The sequence below is a fragment of the Rhinoderma darwinii genome, chromosome 6, assembly GCF_050947455.1.
Source record: "Rhinoderma darwinii isolate aRhiDar2 chromosome 6, aRhiDar2.hap1, whole genome shotgun sequence".
Taxonomy (NCBI): Eukaryota; Metazoa; Chordata; class Amphibia; order Anura; family Rhinodermatidae; genus Rhinoderma; species Rhinoderma darwinii.
Window position 1 is genome coordinate 108,066,100 of NC_134692.1, and position 22,883 is coordinate 108,088,982.

Sequence of the window (22,883 nt, forward strand, 5' to 3'; positions counted from 1 at the left end):
AATAGGTCATGTGAACCCAGCCTTATGGTGGAATAAATGGCCCTCATACAGCTATATTGATAGAAAAATAAAAAAGTTATGGCTTTTGGAAGGTGGGGAGGAAAAAAACCAAAGTGAAAATCCGAAAAATGGCGGGAAAGGGTTAATGGGAGTTGTAATAGCAGGTACAGCCGTATTTATATGATGTATACTATAGCCATGCTGCACTCACCACACCTTCTCATAACCTACAAAAAAATAAAACAGGGTATCTCCACGCGTAGCATAAACACAGCAGATTTTCTGAATCGTAATATAGTAGTAGCAGAGTCGATGAGATTTCAACAAATCTCATCCACACAATGCCAAAAAAATCAGCTGAAAAAAGTTCATAAATTGACCTGCAGTGCTATTTTTTAATCCGCAGCATGTCAATTTATGTTTTGGAATCACTGCTTTTCTGTTGCAGGTTTTCCCTACTGAATTCAATGGGGATGTAAAACACGCAAGAAATAGCAGTTGTTGCGATTATTGCGCTGAAAAACCTCATAGAAAGAAACCTTATACCTACCCTGTTCTCTGTACTTCTCCATCAAGGCCGGCCTTCTCAGTTGATGTTTCATCCCATGTGACTGTTGCAGCCAATCACAGGTGACTCGTCGCCATGTCTATGGAGACCGGGGTAAGTATCATTTTTTTTTGTTTTTTAACGGACATTCCACCAGAAAAATTGCACCACAATTTGGTGTGCTTTTTCAGCCGGAATTCCCTGCTGGTACCATGAGGCCTTACTATGATAACGGCATAAAGGGCTGGTCCACTACTGAACAACTGATGACCTATCCACCGGATTTGTTGTCAACTGATCGCTGCCTTGTTTACACGGGTCAATAATTGCGAACAAGCTTTCATGAAAACACTTGTGCGGCCGATTTATTGGTGGGCCTCAAGAAAATAATGAATCTCTAGAATGCAGCATTCCTAAAGGTGACATTTTGCTCTGGGAAAGAAGGCCCAAAACAACCCATGTCATAAAAGACTAATAAAAGAAGATATTGAGATACTGAAATATTGTAAGATGTAATGAGCTGCAGAAAGTAAAAAGTTTAAAACTAAGAATGTAACTTAGAAAAGAAAAAAAAAAAGATCACTTGTGCGATTTTCTCTCTTGAGCAGGCTTTAGAATTCCTAATGTAGCTGCATATTTAAAGATTACAACACAACTGAACCTGTTTTTACATAAGTAAAGAATAATAAGCAGTCAAGTTTGATTTAAGGCAAGCCACATAAATGTTTTGAGCTGCAGGGAAAAATTGTTCTGATGATTTAATGCACTATTGTTGCAATGCATTTCCTTTCAGCATGTAATTCTCCAGACTTCGTCACATCACAGTTGCCATTACAAATATGCTAATATGAGGTCTGTCTAACATCTTCTCTGAGCTCTGCAGGCTGCAAATAGTATTGCTGTAATAGCAGATACCATGTTCGCTTCTTTCTCTTTTTACAAACCAGTTGTGTGTATTATGAAAGTTGACAGGTTATCATATACCAATGTGTACAAGCTTCAATATCTATCTGACTGCTTCAATTAGAGATGACCGGAGTAATAGACACACCACGCTCTTTTAAGAACCCAACATATCATAAAAATGATCATTAAAAGGAAATGTATGATAAACTGTAGGTGTTTTTAGGCTTTATATCACGGCATGTCAAAGTCAACTGGGTATATGAAAATAGAAAAAAAAGTTCTACTTTGTTTCAGAAACAGTGCCACTCTTGTCTTGTGGCTGTGTCCGGTATTACAGCTCTACCCATTTAAATAAATATGGCCCAGCTGCAATACCAGATACAACCCATGGGTAACATTGGCACTGTTTCTGGAAAAGAAGCAGGCTCTTGTTCTAATTTCATACAACTCATTTAACAAGAACCTGTAAAGACTGAGATTACCCATGAAATAACAATGATGGAGCATCTATTCTTAGAACTGTGCTTTTCATCTGTTATTCCTCCTGGAAATGTATAAATAATTTTACAACTGGGCGTTACCATTAATAAAAAATGTTTACTATTGAAACGTTTCTCTTTCCTCCCAATAACTGCAATAAGGGGACTGAATTTAATATGACTGAGCTTGTTTCTATGCTCTCGTGCTCTCTGTACAATGTATTTTTTGTTTAATATTTTTGTTGCTTATATTTAGGATTATTGCCTAGTATTTATGATAATGTCAAATACAAAGTAATATTCCTGTGATATCAAGTATTAAAAGAGTACATACTTACTTTTTTATCAATTTGACAATTTTTTCCCTCTTTGAAATTTATGTTTGAGTCCACCTGACCCCTGCACTGGTTACATAATGCAGACAAAGGATTATTATGTGGGTGTTTCTATTTTTTTCTTCTGATTTAATTATTGTCAGATTTAGGAGACATTGAACATTATTTGTAAGGTAAAAAAGACACAAAAAGCATCAAATAGCCCAAATCTTTCAGTAAATAGAAATAAAAGCTAACCAAATCTTCTGGCTGTAAAACAAGAATTCAATATAAAAATCTTTAATCTGGCTCTTTGATATAGGAGCAATAAACAAGAACCTGCTCAGTTCTAGCAGAGATTGGGGGTCATTATTCAAAGTGTTTGAGTCAATATATACCACTTTCAAATAGGTAATCCCCTTAAAGATATAGCTAGATATTTATAGAAACTTATTGACACCACTTCACATTATGTTCAGGGCAATACACTTTGATATGTGGCCCCAAACGTATGCCCCAGACATATGCAACTAACTGTATGCTTTAACAGTTGCATACATCTCATTGACTTCCATTGTAAAAAAAAAAAATGTATACCTTCTGGTATACTTTTTTGAAGGGATTCTCTTTTATTAAAAAGCATAATAAAATACGCTTTTCAATATATTAAAAAAACAAGGTAAACTGACATATGTTTGTCTAAGGAACCCTCTTTTGGCATATGTTTGGCTGATATGTGTGGGTAAAGACATGATGTGAAATTAGCCTTAAAGGGGTTTTCCCATCAGGGACATTTAGGACATATCCACAGGATATGTCATAAATGTCAGATAGATAAGGATCATACTTCTAGGACCCGCACCTATCTCTAGAATGGGGCCCCCTAAACTCTGTTCTACCGCTCTGTGTTCCCACTGAAGCGTGTGATTTCTGACCATGTTAGATGAAAACAGCATAGCTCGCTTAACTACGCTGTTTCCGAAAGCCCCATAGAAGTATATGGCACTTATGGAACCAGCGTAGCTTGCAGGTGACATTGGTGTTCGCAGAGTGCTGTCACCATTGTTTGCGTGCTGTATAAATTTGCAGTCACAGGTGTTCTTGTTATACACGTTTTGTTTCACTTTGTTGGAATGTGCTGTTCAAACTTTTGTGTTGTTTGTGTGATCCGTATGTGGGGTTAGTGACTGCCTCCATTTTTTGTTCTTGTAATCCCCCCATTCTGCTCTGGGTGATTTGAATTAGTTTAATGCTGGTTCCTACCATCCCCAAGAATACGTAGGTTTAGTCCCAGTTCTGGGTGTATGTGCAGCGTAGGTTACCACCTATAGCCTTGTCGTGGCAGGTGGGCTCACAGAATTTGATCGAAATGTGCACTAAGAACCTCCCTATTGTAAGCAGATTTAGCAGTAATGCATATTTATTTATATTTAGTGGCTTAGGTGACATTGGTGTTCGCAGTGTGCTGTCGACTTTTTTGTGTGTGCTATATATATATATATATATATATATATATATATACACATACAGTGAAGGAAATAAGTATTTGATCCCTTGCTGATTTTGTAAGTTTGCCCACTGTCAAAGACATGAACAGTCTAGAATTTTTAGGCTAGGTTAATTTTACCAGTGAGAGATAGATTATATTTAAAAAAAAACAGAAAATCACATTGTCAAAATTATAGATATTTATTTGCATTTTGCACAGAGAAATAAGTATTTGATCCCTTTGGCAAACAAGACTTAATACTTGGTGGCAAAACCCTTGTTGGCAAGCACAGCTGTCAGACGTTTTTTTTAGTTGATGATGAGGTTTGCACACATGTTAGATGGAATTTTGGCCCACTCCTCTTTGCAGATCATCTGTAAATCATTAAGATTTCGAGGCTGTCGCTTGGCAACTCGGATCTTCAGCTCCCTCCATAAGTTTTCGATGGGATTAAGGTCTGGAGACTGGCTAGGCCACTCCATGACCTTAATGTGCTTCTTTTTGAACCACTCCTTTGTTGCCTTGGCTTGTCCTGGTGGAGGGAAGGAGGTTGTCACTCAGGATTTGACGGTACATGGCTCCATCCATTCTCCCATTGATGCGGTGAAGTAGTCCTGTGCCCTTAGCAGAGAAACACCCCCAAAACATAATGTTTCCACCTCCATGCTTGACAGTGGGGACAGTGTTCTTTGGGTCATAGGCAGCATTTCTCTTCCTCCAAACACGGCGAGTTGAGTTAATGCCAAAGAGCTCAATTTTAGTCTCATCTGACCACAGCACCTTTTCCCAATCACTCTCAGAATCATCCAGATGTTCATTTGCAAACTTCAGATGGGCCTGTACATGTGTTCTTGAGCTGGGGGACCTTGCGGGCACTGCAGGATTTTAATCCATTACGGCGTAATGTGTTACCAATGGTTTTCTTGGTGACTGTGGTCCCAGCTGCCTTGAGATCATTAACAAGTTCCCCCCGTGTAGTTTTCGGCTGAGCTCCCACCTTCCTCAGGATCAAGGATACCCCACGAGGTGAGATTTTGCATGGAGCCCCAGATCGATGTCGATTGACAGTCATTTTGTATGTCTTCCATTTCCTTACTATTGCACCGACAGTTGTCTCCTTCTCACCCAGCGTCTTACTTATGGTTTTGTAGCCCATTCCAGCCTTGTGTAGGTCTATGATCTTGTCCCTGACATCCTTAGAAAGCTCATTGGTCTTGCCCATGTTGTAGAGGTTAGAGTCAGACTGATTCATTGAGTCTGTGGACAGGAGTCTTTTATACAGGTGACCATTTAAGACAGCCGTCTTTAATGCAGGCACCAAGTTGATTTGAAGCGTGTAACTGGAATGGAGGAGGCTGAACTCTTAATGGTTGGTAGGGGTTCAAATACTTATTTCTCTGTGCACAATGCAAATAAATATATATAATTTTGACAATGTGATTTTCTGTTTTTTTTTTTAAATATAATCTATGTCTCACTGGTAAAATTAACCTAGCCTAAAAATTCTAGACTGTTCATGTCTTTGACAGTGGGCAAACTTACAAAATCAGTAAGGGATCAAATACTTATTTCCTTCACTGTATATATTTATAGGTAATACTGTACATGTTATATAGAGATAATCTATTACTTCTCCTGACATATCTGTTTTAGTAAATACTAGTATTTCCTATTAAATAACAATTTTGAAACATATTTTCTTAGAACTCTGTGCTGTACCGTTCCTCTGTTATTCCTCCTAGAAATGTATGAATAGTTTGACAACTGAGCGTTACCATTCCTCTTGTCAAAGGGGTGTGTCCTTAAGCAGTCTCACTCTGTCAGCGCTAACTGGACAGTGTCATTCTGTGTAGGGAGGTCAGAGGCGTAAACGCCCAAAGATAGGGCATGTTCCTTCTTTCTCCCGCGAGACGGTTTTACCACTCACGGGAAAAAGACGCCTCCCATTGAAATCAATGGGAGGCATTTTCGGGCCATTTTTGACGAGTTTTGCGGCGCGGTTTCCGCGTCAAAAAACTCAGTGTGAACATAGCCTAAGTGTTCATTGTGATAAATATGTACCAACATGGAAGGGGGCAAATATTTATATACACTATAACAAGTTTGTACAAGTGTATGATGAACAGAGATAACTTTTCCATGAAATTCAGATAAAATGTTCTTTCTTAAAAGTTCTCTTTCCAACCTTTTCAGTCTTGTCAGTATGCGCTAGCTTTGGTCTATAAAATATTGACAGGTTTGACAAATATTGGTACTTTAGTGCAACAGAGCAGAAAACTCAATATGAGCCAAACGACTTAAATTTACCACTACATAAGGCATTTGTTGAATTGGCAGCCCATTTAATATCAGCAGTGCTTCACCTCATCTTGATTTAGATAAAACCATCAAACCAAGAAATATCACATATCATAATTAGACTTTTTTGTATAAGTAGCAACCCAGGCTAATAAAATGTGTCTTGTCACTGCAATGTTCTATCACAATTCTGATAATTATAAAAAGTTTTTGCCATTACATTAACTTGTCAGAGTGTCAGTGTGCCTGCTTATCTCCATCTCAAAGTTAATGGTCATGTTTACTCTGGGGATTTTTTATTTTTTTTCTGTGTATGTGTTATATGGTATGTATCCGTAATATGACACCTGTAGACTCCCTTACACTAGCCTATGGGCACTCTTTACAGTCTCCATGCACATGGACTTGCCTAAAGTAGATAAACATAAAAATAGAATAACTGTTCAGATTACTTGTCTAGCAGTTACCAGTCCTCATTTCCCAAAAACATTTGTCCTGTTTAAAGTTACTGTCACTTTTATTTTTTATTAATATTTTTGTTTTAATTAAATAATGTTTTTGAAAGTAGCTTAATTTAATTATTATTTTTTGTAATTATGAATAAATATTTGTTCTACATGAGGTCGTTGTGAGGGTATGTTCACACGGAGTGTTTTCAGCCGTTTTTCAGGCCGTAAATGTCCTGAAAACTGGCTGAAAAATCAGAAGCAGAACGCCTCCAAACATCTGCCCATTGATTTCAATGGAAAAACGGCGTTCTGTTCCGACGGGGCGCAAAAAAGAAGTGCATGTCACTTTTTCAGCCATTTTTGGAGCCGTTTTTCATAGACTCTATAGAAAAACAGCTCCAAAAACGGCCGTTAAAAACACAGCAAAAAACGCGACTGATTAAAAAACGTCTGAAAATCAGGAGCTGTTTTCCCTTGAGTTCACACTGTGTTTTTGGCCGGCGGGAGGCTACTAGAGTGGGTGCCTGACTTTTACTGGTTGGAAAGTTTATAGAACATTGTAAGAAGTTTTGAATACCACGGTGTCTATAGCGTAGTGGTTAGCACATTAGCCTTATATTTTTCCTGCCTGATTAGAATGATTAAAATTGAATTTTAATAGTAGAATATAAAATGTGGCTCATATAGCCCAATTCCAACATATGTTCAGGCTCAGACAAAGTGGTCAGGGATAGGAGATGGTAAAACCCTCCTCTTATAGTATAAAGCCCTGACGACAACTTGCTGAGAAAAAATGAAAAATTCCAGCCCACCGGGCTCACAGCATATGGTCAAAGTGAAAGGAGTCAGTCCTGTTGTAAGACTGATCCTAGAAAACACTCCGATCACTGCTGTAATACTTGTAACAACCCTACGCGTTTCAGTGTCACTGATAGACGTGACACATCATCAGGGATTGTATGAATTAATTAGACGCCGGTTTAAGCACAATTTTGTGCTAACATTTGTTTCTCGCGGCTCGTGTACGACTCTGATACAAATGGCCGCACACGAGCCGGCGAGACTGGGAGCATATGAAGGGCTAGAGCCCTCCCCCTGCACTGACGAGGCTGTCAACTCACCACCAATCCCATGCAGACACGTCACAGCAGTGACGTATCGGGACCGTGGCGAGCCTCCTGACAGCCCGGCCAATCAGGTTGAGGTATGACGACAAGGCGTCTCGTAACCATGGAGACCTAAAGCGGACAACAAACAAACTCGGGGACAAGCAAAAACTTGGTAAAGATGCTAAGGGAAATGATATAGCGATGATCAACAGACCATCCTGTATATTCTAAAAGAATCGACATTATGAAGATGCACAATCTGGCCATAAGATGCAATTATAGCCCCTATTAACAGTACCTATTATCACAAGGTATGATATTAGTAAAACATCGCCTAGGAACCCTATAGGAGTGTCCATACGGGTCACCAATAGTTAAAGATAGACACTATAGAAAATGTATAAAGAATCCAGGTACTGAATTGAGCCAGATAGCAATACATTATCAGTTAACAATGAGTATGGTGTTAATGGAAAACGCATCGGAACCCTACAACAGTATGAACAAGGGTCAACCAAAGTTCATTGTAAATAGACACGGTTAATGTTGTTGGAAAAAAAAAAAAAAACAAGTATAGTAATTGGGACAAATAAGCCACCAAAAGAAACGGATATATGATACGTACAATACGTACAATGTCGCATCTCATCCACACATGGTACAGCTTTTAAATTGACGCTCATAAGAAACATGCATAGGAAATCTGCTCATTAAGGCCAGCGGGACTCATAGTTTGCATGCGAAAGATCCACCGCGCTTCCTTCTGTAAGATCTTTTTATCATGGTCACCGCCTCTCGCCAAGGGTTTAACATGTTCAATCCCCTGAAATTTTAATACCAGGGAGTCACCATGATGACATTCCCATACATGCCGCGACACCGGGGTGTCTTCCTTTCTCCTTATATCCCCAATGTGGTCCCTGATCCTTCTTCTGAATTCTCTCTTGGTTTTACCTATATACTGTAATTGGCACTCACACGTGATCAGATAGACTACACCTTTGGTCTTACAGTTAATATAGGATCTATTGTTAAAGACCCTGCCAGTCTTGGTACTTTTGAAGTTCTTACTGCAAAGAATCGAGTTGCATGCCTTACAGGAGCCACATCTATAACTACCATTGAACCCCCTGTCCAACCAGGTGTTAGGTTTATTCTGTGTGCTCATGTGGCTATGTACCAAATGATCTTTTATATTGCGCCCTCTTTTGTATGTTATAAAGGGAGAGTCCCCTACCAGATTCCCAACATCAGGGTCAGCTTTCAAGATGCCCCAGTATCTCTGCAGGATTTCCCTAATCTCCTTATTGGTGGAATCATAAGTACCAATAATACGTATAGTGTCGTCATCCTTAATACGTGATTTAGGGTTAAGAAGGTCATTTCGGTTACAACCAAGTGCATTCTGATAGGCTTGCTTGAGAACATGTTTCGGATACCCTCTCCGTTTGAACCTATCCTCCAATTCCCTCGCTGATATTTTGTAGTCCGATATTGTGGAACAATTTCGTCTCGCCCTAAGGAACTGGCCCTTTGGTATTCCACGTTTAAGGTTAGCTGGATGGCAACTTTCCCATCTGAGGAGACTATTCGTGGCAGTTTTCTTACGGAACATATTGGTTTGAATATTCCCAGATGGTGTTTTGGAGATCATAATATCAAGGAACGTGATCTTGCTGTCATTGATCTCACACGTAAAAAATAGACCCAGATTGTTCACATTTAGAGTCGCCACGAATTCCTCAAATTGTGCCTTCGTACCTTTCCAGAGAATCAGAATATTGTCTATGAATCTCAGCCATAGCAGAATGCACAATGTCCAGTTTTCCATTTCCTCATTAAAGACAAATTCTTGCTCCTACCAGCCCAGGTAGAGATTGGCATATGTGGGTGCACAAGGGCTTCCCATGGCCACACCCCTGAGCTGGTGGTACATCTTTTGGTCAAACATGAACAAATTATGCTCTAGAATGAATCTAAGCAATATTACAACAAAATCATTATGAGTCTGAAACTGTGTGCCCTTACCATTCAAGAAATATTCAACAGCTAAACACCCCTGGTCATGAGGAATAGAGCTATATAGGGCTTCCACATCAAGTGATGCCAACAAAACGTCCTGATCACACCGTATGCCTTCCAATTTGCGCAAGACATCCATAGTGTCCCTTACATAGGAAGGGAGGGACACCACGAACAGTCTGAGAATCTGGTCGATATAGACACTTGCATTTTGGGACAAGCTGTCAATCCCTGACACAATTGGCCTACCCTTCAATGGCTTGGTCCCTTTGTGTATTTTTGGGAGGCAATAAAACTTGGCCGTCTGTGGAAAATCGGGCAGCATAAATGCCATCTCCTTCTCACTAATTAGGCTAAGACATTTGGCTGAGCTCAGAATGCATTTCAATTGATTTTTAAAGGTAATGGAGGGATCGGATTCCAATACTTTATAACATCGACGGTCATTTAATATCTGGTGGCATATCTTGCTATATCCCGTGCGATCCATTACCACAATATTACCGCCCTTATCAGGGGGCTTAATTATGATAGTGTCATCACCTTCAAGTGATTGTAGACCGACCATTTCATCTTGTGTCGTGTTAAAACCAGAAAACCTTGAATGATCCAGCAATCTAAGTTGGTCCTCAACCACTTTAATGAAAACGTCGATCGGGGTATTGTCATTCAGGGGAGCAAATCTCGTGGAGGGTACCCTCAGATCGGTAAAGGGACCCTTCCCCTCCTCCCTGTGACTCTCTTCCCATAAGCCCTCCAATAACCTAAGGTTAGGTAGATCCTCCTCCATTATCCCCAACTCAGCACATTGCCGTTGGTCATGCGTCTTAAAAAACGTCTTCCATTTAAGTTTTCGTGCAAACAGGTTCAGATCTTTAACCCATTCAAACAAATCAAACCTATTGGTAGGGACGAATGACAGCCCCTTGCTAAGGATACCCAGTTCCTCCACAGATAACGTACGGGAGGACAAATTGATCACCTGGGAATCATCCCTAGAAGCAGGTGGTCCTAATCTCCCTTCTGTCCCTCAGGAGGTAATCTGAAATGGGGTGGCTCTTGGATAAAAAACCACCCCGATTAACTGCTTTACCTCTGCCTCTACCTCTTTGGTTTCCACGGTTCGGATATCTGCCCGACTCCATCCCCCCCCCCCCCCCCGTTGTTGCCTGGGGTGGCTTCTAAAGTGTTCTGAGTCAGACAATTCTTGCTCAGAGGAGGACACATCCGTGTCCAATTCATGGGTTCTAATACTGTAGTCAAATATTCTCCCCTCTTTGAAATCGAGAGTATCACGCACGAAATTAAAATGTTTTCTTTCTTTAATATTGCTAATAAATTTTGCTTAAATTGTGCTTAAACCGGCGTCTAATTAATTCATACAATCCCTGATGATGTGTCACGTCTATCAGTGACACTGAAACGCGTAGGGTTGTTACAAGTATTACAGCAGTGATCGGAGTGTCTTCTAGGAGCAGTCTTACAACAGGACTGACTCCTTTCACTTTGACCATATGCTGTGAGCCCGGTGGGCTGGAATTTTTCATTTTTTCTCAGCAAGTTGTCGTCAGGGCTTTATACTATAAGAGGAGGGTTTTACCATCTCCTATCCCTGACCACTTTGTCTGAGCCTGAACATATGTTGGAATTGGGCTATATGAGCCACATTTTATATTCTACTATTAAAATTCAATTTTAATCGTTCTAATCAGGCAGGAAATTTATCAATTAAGTGAACGGCATTTATATAACTAGCAATTGGACACATTAGCCTTATGTGTGAAATGTCCCCAGGTCAAAGCCACGCTGAAGTTTTTTTATTATTATTAATATCTCAATTGTATCAGTTTAATTGTTTTTTAATTTAACTTGAGTTGTGCCCGTACTCATCTTTACTATCCCACTCGTGTGATCACTTATAAAAAGGTGTTACTTATGCTCCTTATTATCACTTAGGCCACATGCACACGACGGATCCGTAATTGCGGATCAAAATACAGATCCATTCATTTCTATGGCACACGGACTCCTTCCCGTATATTCACGGGTAAGTGTCTGGGCCGTAGGAATGACCCGCAAAAAATAGGAAATGTTCTATTTATTTGCGGACCGTGCTTCTATTCTTTATTATGGGAGTACGGCCCACAAATGCGAGTTACAGTCCACGGCCGGCCATGCCCGTAATCACGGGCCGTGCACATGGCCATGCGCATTAGGCCTTACTGATTTCGTAATGTGTCCATAAAAATTTTGGTGTGTCCATGATTTTTAGTTCAGTTGTCCAGAAATTGAAGTGGAAGTTGGCAAACCTGCAGTGGGCATTGTGACTTGCACTATCTACAGGGGTGAGTGGCGCTATCTACACGGGGCATTGTGACTGGCACTATTTACAGGGGGCATTGTGACTGGCGCTAACTAAAGGGGGCATTGTGACAGGCGCTATCTACAGGGGTCTCTGAGGGTTGCCATCTACAGGGGGCTCTGAGGGGCGCTATCTACATGGGGCATTGTGACTTGCACCATCTACAGGGGGCATTGTGACTGGTGCTATCTACAGGGGGCATTGTGACTGGTGCTATCTACAGGGGTCTCTAAGGGGCACTATCTGCGGGGGCTCTGTGAGTGGCGCTATCTACAGGGGGCATTGTGACTGGCGCTATCTACAGGGGGCTCTGTGACTGGCACTATCTACAGAGGGCTCTGTGACTGGCGCTATCTACAGGGGGCATTGTGACTGGCGCTATCTATAGTGGGCATTGTGACTCGCACTATCTACAGGGGCATTGTGACTGGCGCTATCTAAAGGGGCATTGTGACTAGATTTATCAGGGGCTATCAGGGGCATTGTGACTAGATTTATCTACGGTAGGCTCTAAGGGGTGCTATTTACAGGGGGCATTGTGACTGGCGCTATCTACAGGGGTGATTGTGATAGCTGCTATCTACAGGGGGCATTGTGACTGGTGCTATCTACAGGGAGCATTGTGACTGGCGCTGCCTACACGGGGCTCTGAGAAGCGCTATCTACAGGGGGCATTGTGACTGGTGCTATCTACAGGGGGGCCTGTGAGTGGCACTATCTACAGGGGGTCTTGTGAGTGGTGCTATCTACAGGAGGCTTTGTGAATGGCACTATTTAGAGGGGGCATAGTGAGTGTGTGGTGTTTTACGTTACAGAGTTTGACACAATTTTATTCTTGGGCCCAGAGTATGATGCTATTATATTCTGACGCATGGTGTATAGTACAATTGTATTCAGGGACGCAGTGTATGATACTATTATATTCAGGGGCATAGTGTGTGGTACCATAAGAATTTTATCTTCATTTATAGGTGCTCAAATGTTGGAAAAGTCAGGAGCCGAAGACATCTGGGTGGCAAACTGTAGAAATGCGCTCTGGTCAGGAGTAGTCATCATAGAGGTCTGTAGCAGATGGAGAAGAGAAGAACGAAAAAGAATCTGAGAAGACGTCAGCTGTGGGTTACTAAATGTAAATGTTTATTCTCCCTCTGACTGATCAGTATTGAAGTCACTGTATAATCTGCAGCGAGATGACGCATAGTAGCATTCTTTTTTTTGGGAGACAGCAACTCCCAGCATATCCTTAATATTATTCAGGCTACACTGGGAGCTGTGGTTTTATGTCGTACAAACTTATACGTCATGGATTAAACTGGATTTGCAAATGGTCTCTGTACTGAGCTGTATTTTTACTGGTGCTGTATATATGTACTAAACTTTGTTCTGGTGTTGTATTTATGTACTGATCTTGGTTCTGGTGTTGTATTTATGTACTGAGCTTTGTTCTGGTATTGTATTTATGTACTGAGCTTTGTTCTGGTGCTGTATTTATGTACTGAGCTTTGTTCTGGTGCTGTATAAATGTACTGAGCTTGGTCCTGGTTCTATATATATATATATATATATATATATGTATGTACAGAGCTTGTTCTGGTATTGTATTTACATACTGAGATTTGTTCTAGTGCTATATTTACGTACTGAGTTTTGTTCTGGTGCTGTATTTATGTTATGATCTTTGTTCTGGTGCTGCATATATGTACTGAGCTTAGTTCTGGTGCTGTATATATGGACTGAGTTTGGTTCTGGTTCGGTATATATTTACCTTATCTTAAGGTATGACTCTGGGAAGGCAGCGAGTAATAAACGAAAAAAACAAAAAAAATTGCTTGGGCTTTAAAGGGTTAAATAACAGAGACTGGTTCTTTTTTGGTTATATTCACGCACAGTAGATTTTTTTTCCCAGAAACCACAAACCATCTGAAAATGGCTGTCCACCGACGATCCCCCATCCAACCTGACAGAGCTTGGGATAATCTGCAGAGAAGAATTGCAGAAAATCCCCAAATCCAGGTGTGCAAATCTTGTGAATACTTATGTCAATGCAATATTTTAGTTTTTCCATTTCAATAAATTAGCAAATATTACTTACATTCTGTTTTCACTTTGTCATTATGGGATATTGAGTGCAGAATAATCTGGAAAAACTTTATTTTTTTTTTATATATTTTAGCACAAGGCCTTAACATAACAAAATGTGAAAAAATGTAAAGGGTCTGAAGACTTTCCAAATGCATTGTACCACTATGTTTATCTATGTACTTCAGTAATGAAATTATCCCTACTTGTCAGTTTAGCTTCAATGTTTGAACCCTGGTTATTCTTGGTTTAGTGGAGTGGATATTATCCTGGAGGATTTGTAACATGCTTTGTGATTCACTTTTTTTTCCCTTGTATTATTGAATATATTATGTACTCTTTTACTGTTATTATTCTGCTGGATTTATTACGTGCCTTCTGGTTTACCTTTCACTTTTCAGGTACCATTCTACTCGTACTGCCAGTCAACGGCTAACCACTCATCCTGATATTGCACAGTTTCTAACAGGATTCGCTTAGGGCTACTAGGAAGTTTCTGATAATGGATCACCCTTATCAGTGTCGCAGTTCCCCTGTAGGTAGGGTTCCTCTAGAGTTAGGGTTATGTTAGGATTGCCCTGCGGATCTCAGAAGATACTTACTGAGTAGCATGCGCCAAGTTTGACTGCAATACTTTTTTTAGTTTAACGATATTGTGACAACCGCCATCCGTAATAGCATCTGTTTAGTGTGTCACTGCATGACACATATACAGATGCTGTATGTTATACAAAAGGGCATAGGAAAGTAGAAACGGCAGTTAACCCTATTTCCTATGCTGGAGCCGAATCAGCTATGAACTGCGCATATTCTACTGAATGTGCAGTTCACAGCGTAACTGAAGTGGGAGGGGGAGCTAGAAGATCCTACAGGTTCCGCTAATAAGATCCTGCTGGCCCCGCTGAAAAGATGCTGGTGCTACTGGTGCCACTGCTGAAAAGATCCCACACAGCATCTTGTCAGTGGCGGCCTTAGTATCTTATCACCAGCGGGCGCAGCATCTTGTCTAAAGTGGGTGCAGCACCTTTGTCAGCTGCATCTCCGGCATCTTGTCAGTGGCGAGCGCAGCACCTTGTCTGCTGGGTAGCCACAAGGATAGGGGATGTGTCAGGTCACCAGCAGATAGAGGGGACAGGCCAAATTTACATCACCCATTTTGCAGGATGCTTGACTTGACTAGTTTTAGCATTAGCTTCCTCTGCTAGCTAATACTGGGAAATATGAACAATGCTTAATTCATTTTTCATATTTCATTACTAGTAAAAAAAAAAAAAAGGACATTACTAAAAAATTTAAATAAAAACGATTAAAGGCGTTGTCCACTTTCTGAAAACTGATGATCTATCCACCAGATAGGTCATCAGTATATGATCGGTGCGTGGCCGTCATCCAGACCCCGCGCCGATCTGCAACTCCGGCTGCCTCCGTGCCCTGGATGTTTGGAACAGGATGCGGTAGTTGGAGCCGGAAGCAGATGGCTCTGACCACTGCATAGCGGGCGTTCAATGGAACTGCAGCTCTGCTCCTATTCGGCAACTATTCTTTGACCGGGGCCATCTGCTTCCTGCAATATCGTCCGGCGCTCGGAGGCAGTCGGAGTTCCGGATCAGTGCGATGTCCGGGTGTCGGACACGTACCGATCATATACTGATGACCTATCCGGTGGATAGGTCATCAGTTTTCAGAAAGTGGAAAACCTCTTTAAGTAAAAAAATAACAATTGGGTGACACATTCCCAATAAAAAAAGTAGTTGTCATAGACAAGGGACTAGACATTGACCATAGATGTTTTTAATGGTTCCCACTGGTTTTGAAAAGTTCTACTAACAAATTAATTTCTTTGACGGAAGCCAGACATTAATTGTAAACTATTTCCCTTGCTTTATTGAAATTAGATTGTCATCAAAGATGCATTTTAATGGTGGGATTCATATTAATAACGAACATCTGAACTATTGTGAGGCGGTAAAATGCAGCTAGAGTGAAGCCACTCGACCCTACAACAGCCAATAGTGGTTGTACAGGATTAGAAAAACATGGCTGCTTTCTTCCAGAAATACCACCATACCTGTCTATAGAAGTATGTTACATGTTCCTGTATAAACCTTTAATGTCGGTTTCCTGCAGTCGAAAAAATAATGTTTGAAATAAAGTTGTGAAGATGAAACCTGGTGAAAAAGCTTACGGGCTGTGTACTATGGACAGAAAAATGCCCAACACAGTGGTTGAAAAATGACTGCATATATTTCTCATTAATGCAGAACGCAATTGTCTAAAGTGATCATGAAATCAATGATATTTGGCAACTTCACACAATAAATTGAGATAGAGAAGCGCTCTGAAGGTATGAAGACTTGCCTCAGATGAAGAAATTAAAGTACACAACAATGAAAGGTTATTATCTGACAATAAGCCATGTTAATACATGAAGGCACTTGGTAAAGAAATGTTACAGTGATTTCCGATTAAACAAGGGTCCCCTGTAAAAAACCTGACAAGATAAAGCAGTGCCGTAATCCTGCCTTAAGTAGTACATTTCAGGAGGAACATACTTTAATCAATCATAATTGTTGTAGCAGTTCTCATTTGCCTATAAATTAGGTAATTTATGGTTCCTTATCCATTTGCTATTAAAATGCTAAAATTTCTCAGAAAACATGAAGAATACAAATCTTATCAATGCTCTCAAAGAGATGAATTTAACATTTGCAGCAGAAATACATTTATCATCAAGGAAAGAAGAACCTAGTATTTATTTCCATTTTCCATGATGCTTGGGTCAATTCCCCACCCCCTAGATTGCTACCAAATTAGTTCTTCTGGGACGAGGAATTCCAGCAAAGATTCTTGACACCAAAAGGGATGGGACCAACAGGGCTGAACCCCTTCTTTCCAATGCCCACACAGCATAGTAAGAACACAAAACCAAGAATCTCAAATTTACTAATTGATAAACAACACCAAGTGGATATGAGGTCAAAAATGTTCTGCATCCCTTTGAGAGGACCAGTATTATGCTTTTGTTCTTCACTGTCTTTTCCTGTGTAAATCACATTGCCTCCATTGACGTTTTCCCTATCATAGATTAATATAATAACGTGGCCTTACACTAGATCAGCACTCTCATCTAATGCTGCTATGGATGTATCAATATTCTCTTAGACTATAGGATGTTTTATTACTGAAAATACTAAAGCAGAATGCACACATAAGAACAAGAGATTGGCCATGACAGAATATGCCCACAGACCCTAGCCAAATGCCCATTATTTCTATTCTGCATATGCTTCCAACGTTTCCTTGTTTTAGATTCCATGAATATATAGTAAAAGTATTAAGAATATAAAAAAAATATTCTGAATTAACAAAGTGAGACTGCATTGCGGTCATCATGCCATGTGATGTCATTAATTTACTGTAATGTGGGCGCTATTTTTTTTTTTTTGTTTACTTCTTTTTCGTCTCATGCACAGTTCTTCATGTGTTAGGACATATTTTGGCGCTGTAAATATGTTCCACTATCTAGCTAATAACTCAGTCTGCAGCAATGCATGATAATAATGTACAGATGTAGCAATACTTATCTTGACTGATAAGTTATCACGCTGCAGCAAGTTATCACCTAAGCAATTGAAAAAGAACTCAGTAGGTGGAAAACCATAGATATTGCCATGAGCAATGACATTGTACAAAGTACGAGACAAACTCAACTCTGCTACATAGGTCAAATAAAAATAAACTAGACCATGCACTGGAAACCACAACTGCCAATATTGATACACTGTATGTGTTAAACTGTGTTAAAAAAAGAAAAAAGACTAAAAGTAAAAAGGTAAATCATGGCTTACCCAGTCTTTAAGCTGACCAAGGCTTCATGCACTCCTTTTTGGTTAAATTTTACCATGTACTGATGCATTTCAGGATAATTATTTCTAATGTTTCTTTCCGTGCTTCCATTAGGGACTGTACCAAATCGAAACGGGGGAGAATATTCATATGACCGTTGAAACTAGACATTGAGAAAGCAAATGAGAAATACAGTGATTAAATCCTCTTAAATAAACACCATGGAACTGCATAAATAGCTAGTATCATATTTCATGAATGGGACACCTTCTCCAATAATGTGGCGCAAGCTATAATATTTTGCATTGTCATTTACTTACCAGACTTGCAGAAGCATATTTCAAAGTTTTATGTTCAAAAATCTCAAATGATGTTCGAGAAATGACAACAAATTACACTAATGAATACTTGCCAACTTCTGTTATGACACCGGTGCACTTTCAATAAGGGCATGTACATGTTGCCCATAAAAAGCTAAACTCATCCTCCAAACAAGAGCTTGTGGGTGGTTGAGGAAGGTCTGTCTGTCAATACAGCAGGTCCTACGAAATAAACTATAGTTGGCAGTTTGTAGCCCATTTGCAGACTACCATAAATTGAACTACAGGGATAACCTGGACTGCAGAGGGAATTTAATGGTATTCAAAACTTCACAAGCACCTCAGTGAGCATACAATTTTTTCACAGCTAAAGAAAGAAGCTTCTTATAGGTGTTTTTCTACTAAATGAAGCGATGACATATTTGAAGAATATGCCATTATTTCTTCATTGGATGGGGTGCCACTGGTGGGACTACCACAATTCCTGGAATTAATGGCCTGTTGCACTAGTAATTGACTACTTCACAGATTTTCCCTGCACAGCAATACTCCCAGCCACCTACAAGGCAGGGAACTACAACACAGCCTCTCTGTCCCTTCATTTTCAGGATTGATGGGGGTCCCAGAGTTTGAACAATGGTGGTTGCAGAAGTTGTAGTTGCCAGGCCCTAATACCCATCTGCCACATAAGTGAACAGCAGTACAAAGAATGGGATATCATAGTTGGGGGTCCCCTCTTACATGTTTTGCATTGGGGCAAAGGTGCTTCGATTTATAACCAATAGCGCATCAAGTCCAGGTAAAATGCAGATACTCTATAACTAATATATACATATTTATATAAATACAGAACTGGGCAAACGTTTTAGGCAGTAGTGGAAAAATGCTGAAAAGTAAGAATGCTTTCAAAAATAGAAGTTAATCGTTTTTTTATCAATTAACAAAATACAAAGCGAATGAACAGAAGAGAAATCTAAATCAAATCAATATTTGATGTGACCACACTTTGCCAAAACAGCATCAATTCTTCTACATACAATTACAGAAAGTCATGGATTTTGTAGGATTATAATCAGGTGTATGATTAGCTAATTATACCAAACAGGTGATAATTATCATCATTTTCATGTGTAGGTTGAGAAACAGTCATTAACTGTAACTGAAACAGCTGTGTAGTGGGCTTAAAATTGGGTGAGGAACGGCCAAACTGCTACAAAGGTGAGGTTGTAGAAGACAGTATCATGTTACAGGTCCATCATGGCACGACAGAGCACAGCAAAAAGACACAAGGTAGTTATACTGCATCAGCAAGGTCTCTTCTAGGCAAAGATTTCATAGCAGACTGGGGTTTCAAGATGTACTGTTCAAGCACTTTTGAAGAAGCAAATGGGCAACCATAGACGCAGTGTTTGGCCATGGAAACTTAGAGCGGCAGATCAAAGACACATAATGCTTAATTCCCTTCAAAATCATAAGATGTCTAGTAGTGCCATCAGCTCACAACTGGCAGAAACCAGTGGGACCCAGGTGCACCTATCTACTGTTCGAGAAGTCTGGCTAGAAGTGGTCTTCATGGAGGAACTGTGGCCAAAAAGCCAGACCTTCGACATGGTAATGAGGCCAAGCGACTCAACTCTACACAAAAACATATTCTCTTTCAATTTTGTTCATTGATTAAAAAACAACAACAACTATTAACACTTCTATTTTTAAAGCATTCTTAGGGCGGGTTCACACATAGCGGAATTTCACTTAAATTCCGCTGCGGACACTCCGCAGCGTTAATCCGCAGCGGAGCCGTTTCTCCATTGACTTTCACTTTAATTTAGCAGTGTTCGTTTACACGATGCGTACAATTCCGCTGCGGAGCATAGGCTGCGGAGCGGAATTTGGTGTCCGCAGCATGCTCTGTCTGTTGCGGAGCAGTGGCGGACTGGTTGCGGACTCATGGCGGAATTTCTCCATTGACTTCAATGGAGAGTCAAAATTCCGCAATGAAGTCCGCAGATCTTATGTGTGCTGCGGAGCGTATTGTTTTTACTACCATGACATTTCTTCATTCTGGCTGGACCTATGTATTTCTAGGTCTACAGCCAGACTGAGGAAGTCAATGGGGCTCCCGTAATGACGGGAGCGTTGCTAGGAGACGTCTGTAAATAGTCACTGTCCAGGGTGCTGAAAGAGTTACGCGATCGGCAGTAACTGTTTCTGCACCCGGGACAGTGACTACCGATCTCAATATACATGTATCTGTAAAAAAAAATATAAGTTCATACTTACCGAGAACTCCCTGCGTCTGTCTACAGTCCGGCCTCCCAGGATGACGTTTCAGTGTAAGTGACGGCTGCAGCCAATCACAGGCCAAGCACAGGCTGCAGCGGTCACATGGACTGGCGCGTCATCCAGGGAGGTCGGGCTGGATGCCGAAAGAGGGACGCGTCACCAAGACAACGGGCGGTAAGTATGAATTTCTTTGACTTTCACTAGGGAAAGTGCTGTCCCTTCTCTCTATCCTGCACTGAATAGGGAGAAGAGAAGCACTTTTCCTGCAGTCCGCAGCGGCCAGTCCGCATCAATTTTCTGCACATTTTGTGCAGATCCGCTGCAGAATCTGCAACGCAGATTCTGTGCGGCATTGATGCGGACAGTTGCGGAGGAATTCCGCCATGTGTGGTCATGCCCTTACTTTGCAGCATTTTTCCACAATTGCCTAAAACTTTTGCACAGTACTATATATACAGTGCATTCGTAAACTATTCAGACACTGACTTTTTTTTCAAGTTTTGTTATGTTGTGCTAAAAGTTTTTTCCCATCATTCTGCACGCAATACCCCATAATGACAAAGTGAAAACCGAGTTTTAGAAATTTTTGCAAATATATTAAAAATAAAAACCTCAAATTTTGCATAGACATAAATATTCAGACCCTTTGCTATGACACTTGAAATTTAGCTCTGGGGGTCTACCATTTATCTAGGTAATCTTTGAACTGTTTCTACACCTTGATTGGAGTCCACCTGTAATGACGGGGTAGGGAGACAGACAGGTGAGCCCTAATCTACCCGCCACTCAGTCCCTGCCTACTTGCACGACCCGCCCTAGGCGACGGCGTACAACTGGGCGACGGTCCCTACGCTCAATATGTGCACGACAGACAAACAGACAAGGGTACACAGAAGCTAAGCGAAATGGGGCAGTTGCCCACGACATCACCGTGAGCAACAAGAGTAGTGAACGAGCCGAGTCAAACCTGGAGTGTACGAGGTACCAAACGCAGAGCAGGAGCGTAGTCAGTAAAGCCAGGGTCAATATGAAGCAGAAGTCAATAGTAATAGCTGGAACAGCAGAGCCAGGAAACAAGAGAGAATCACAGGCAAAAACCAGCAGCAAATGAAGGTATAAATAGACCGAGGGTGGGAGCTAGAACCGTCTGGCCAGGCTGTGATAGGTTCTCCCACTCCTCAGCCTACCAGCCTGAGTGGTAGCAGATCGAGTCACTCTATCAGACCTAGGAGCAGATGCAGACTGATTAACCATGAGCGTCGACACAGAAGCTGTGTCTGGCAGATCCTTTACACCACCTGTGGTAAATTAATTTGGTTGGATATGATTTGTAAAGATACACCCCTGTCTATGTAAGGTCTCTCAGCTGACAATCCACACCAGAACAAAAACCAGGCCATGAGGAGGAACGAACTGCCTGTAGAGCTCAGAGACAGGATTGTGTGGAAACATAGATCTGGAGAAGGGTATGAAAAAATTTCTGCTACACTGAAAGTTCCAAGAGCGCAGTGATCTCCATAATTCTTAAATGGAAGAAGTTTGAAACTACCAGGCCTCTTCCTAGAGCTGATCACCCCATCATACTAAGTAATTAGGAGAGAAGGGCCTTGTAAGAGAGGTGACCAAAAACCCAATAGTCAGTCTGTCTGAGCTCCAAAGAACCTGTGTGCAGATGGGGGAAACTTCCAGAAGGTCAACCATCAGTACAGCACTCCACCAATCTGGGCTTTTTGGCAGAGTGGCCAGAAATAAGTCTCTCCTCCGTAAAGGACACATGAAAGCCCACCTGGAGTTTGCAAAAAAAAGCACCTAAAGGTCTCTCAGACTGTGAGAAACAAGATTCTGTGGTCTGATGAAACCAATATTTAACTTTTTGGCCTTATCTCTAAGCTTATCTCTAAGCGTCATCTCTGGAGGAAACCAGCCATTGCTGATCACCTGCCCAATATCATCCCTTCCGCCACCTGAAGCATTCTGGTAGCATAATCATGCTGTGGGGGTGTTTTTCAGTGGCAGGGACAGGGAGACTGGTCAGGGTTGAGGGAAAGATGAATCGTGCAAAGTACAGAGATATTCTTAATGAAAACCTGATCCAAAATGCTTGTTTAAACAAGACAATGACCCTAAGCACACAGCCAAGACAACACATGAGTGGCTTAGGGACAAATATGTGAATGCCGTTGAGTGGCCCAGCCAGAGCCCTGACTTGAAACCAATCAAACATCTCTGGAGAGACCTGACAATGGCTGTCCACCGACAGTCACATCCAACCTGATCTGCAGAGAAGAATGGCAGTAAATCTCCAAATCCCAATGCCAATGGTGCTTCAACTAAGTACTGAGTAAGGGATCTGAATACCTATGTCAATGCAAGATTTCAC

General features: G+C 41.0%; 1 protein-coding gene across 1 annotated transcript in view; it reads right to left on the reverse strand.

Annotated features, from left to right (window-relative positions):
* GRIN2A (glutamate ionotropic receptor NMDA type subunit 2A) overlaps positions 1-22,883 on the reverse strand; it is a 608,297-nt gene that overhangs the window by 59,859 nt on the left and 525,555 nt on the right. Inside the window, exon 11 of the mRNA XM_075830090.1 lies at positions 17,903-18,063. Coding sequence (XP_075686205.1) covers positions 17,903-18,063 — 161 coding nt within the window. The remainder of the gene's footprint in view (positions 1-17,902; positions 18,064-22,883) is intronic.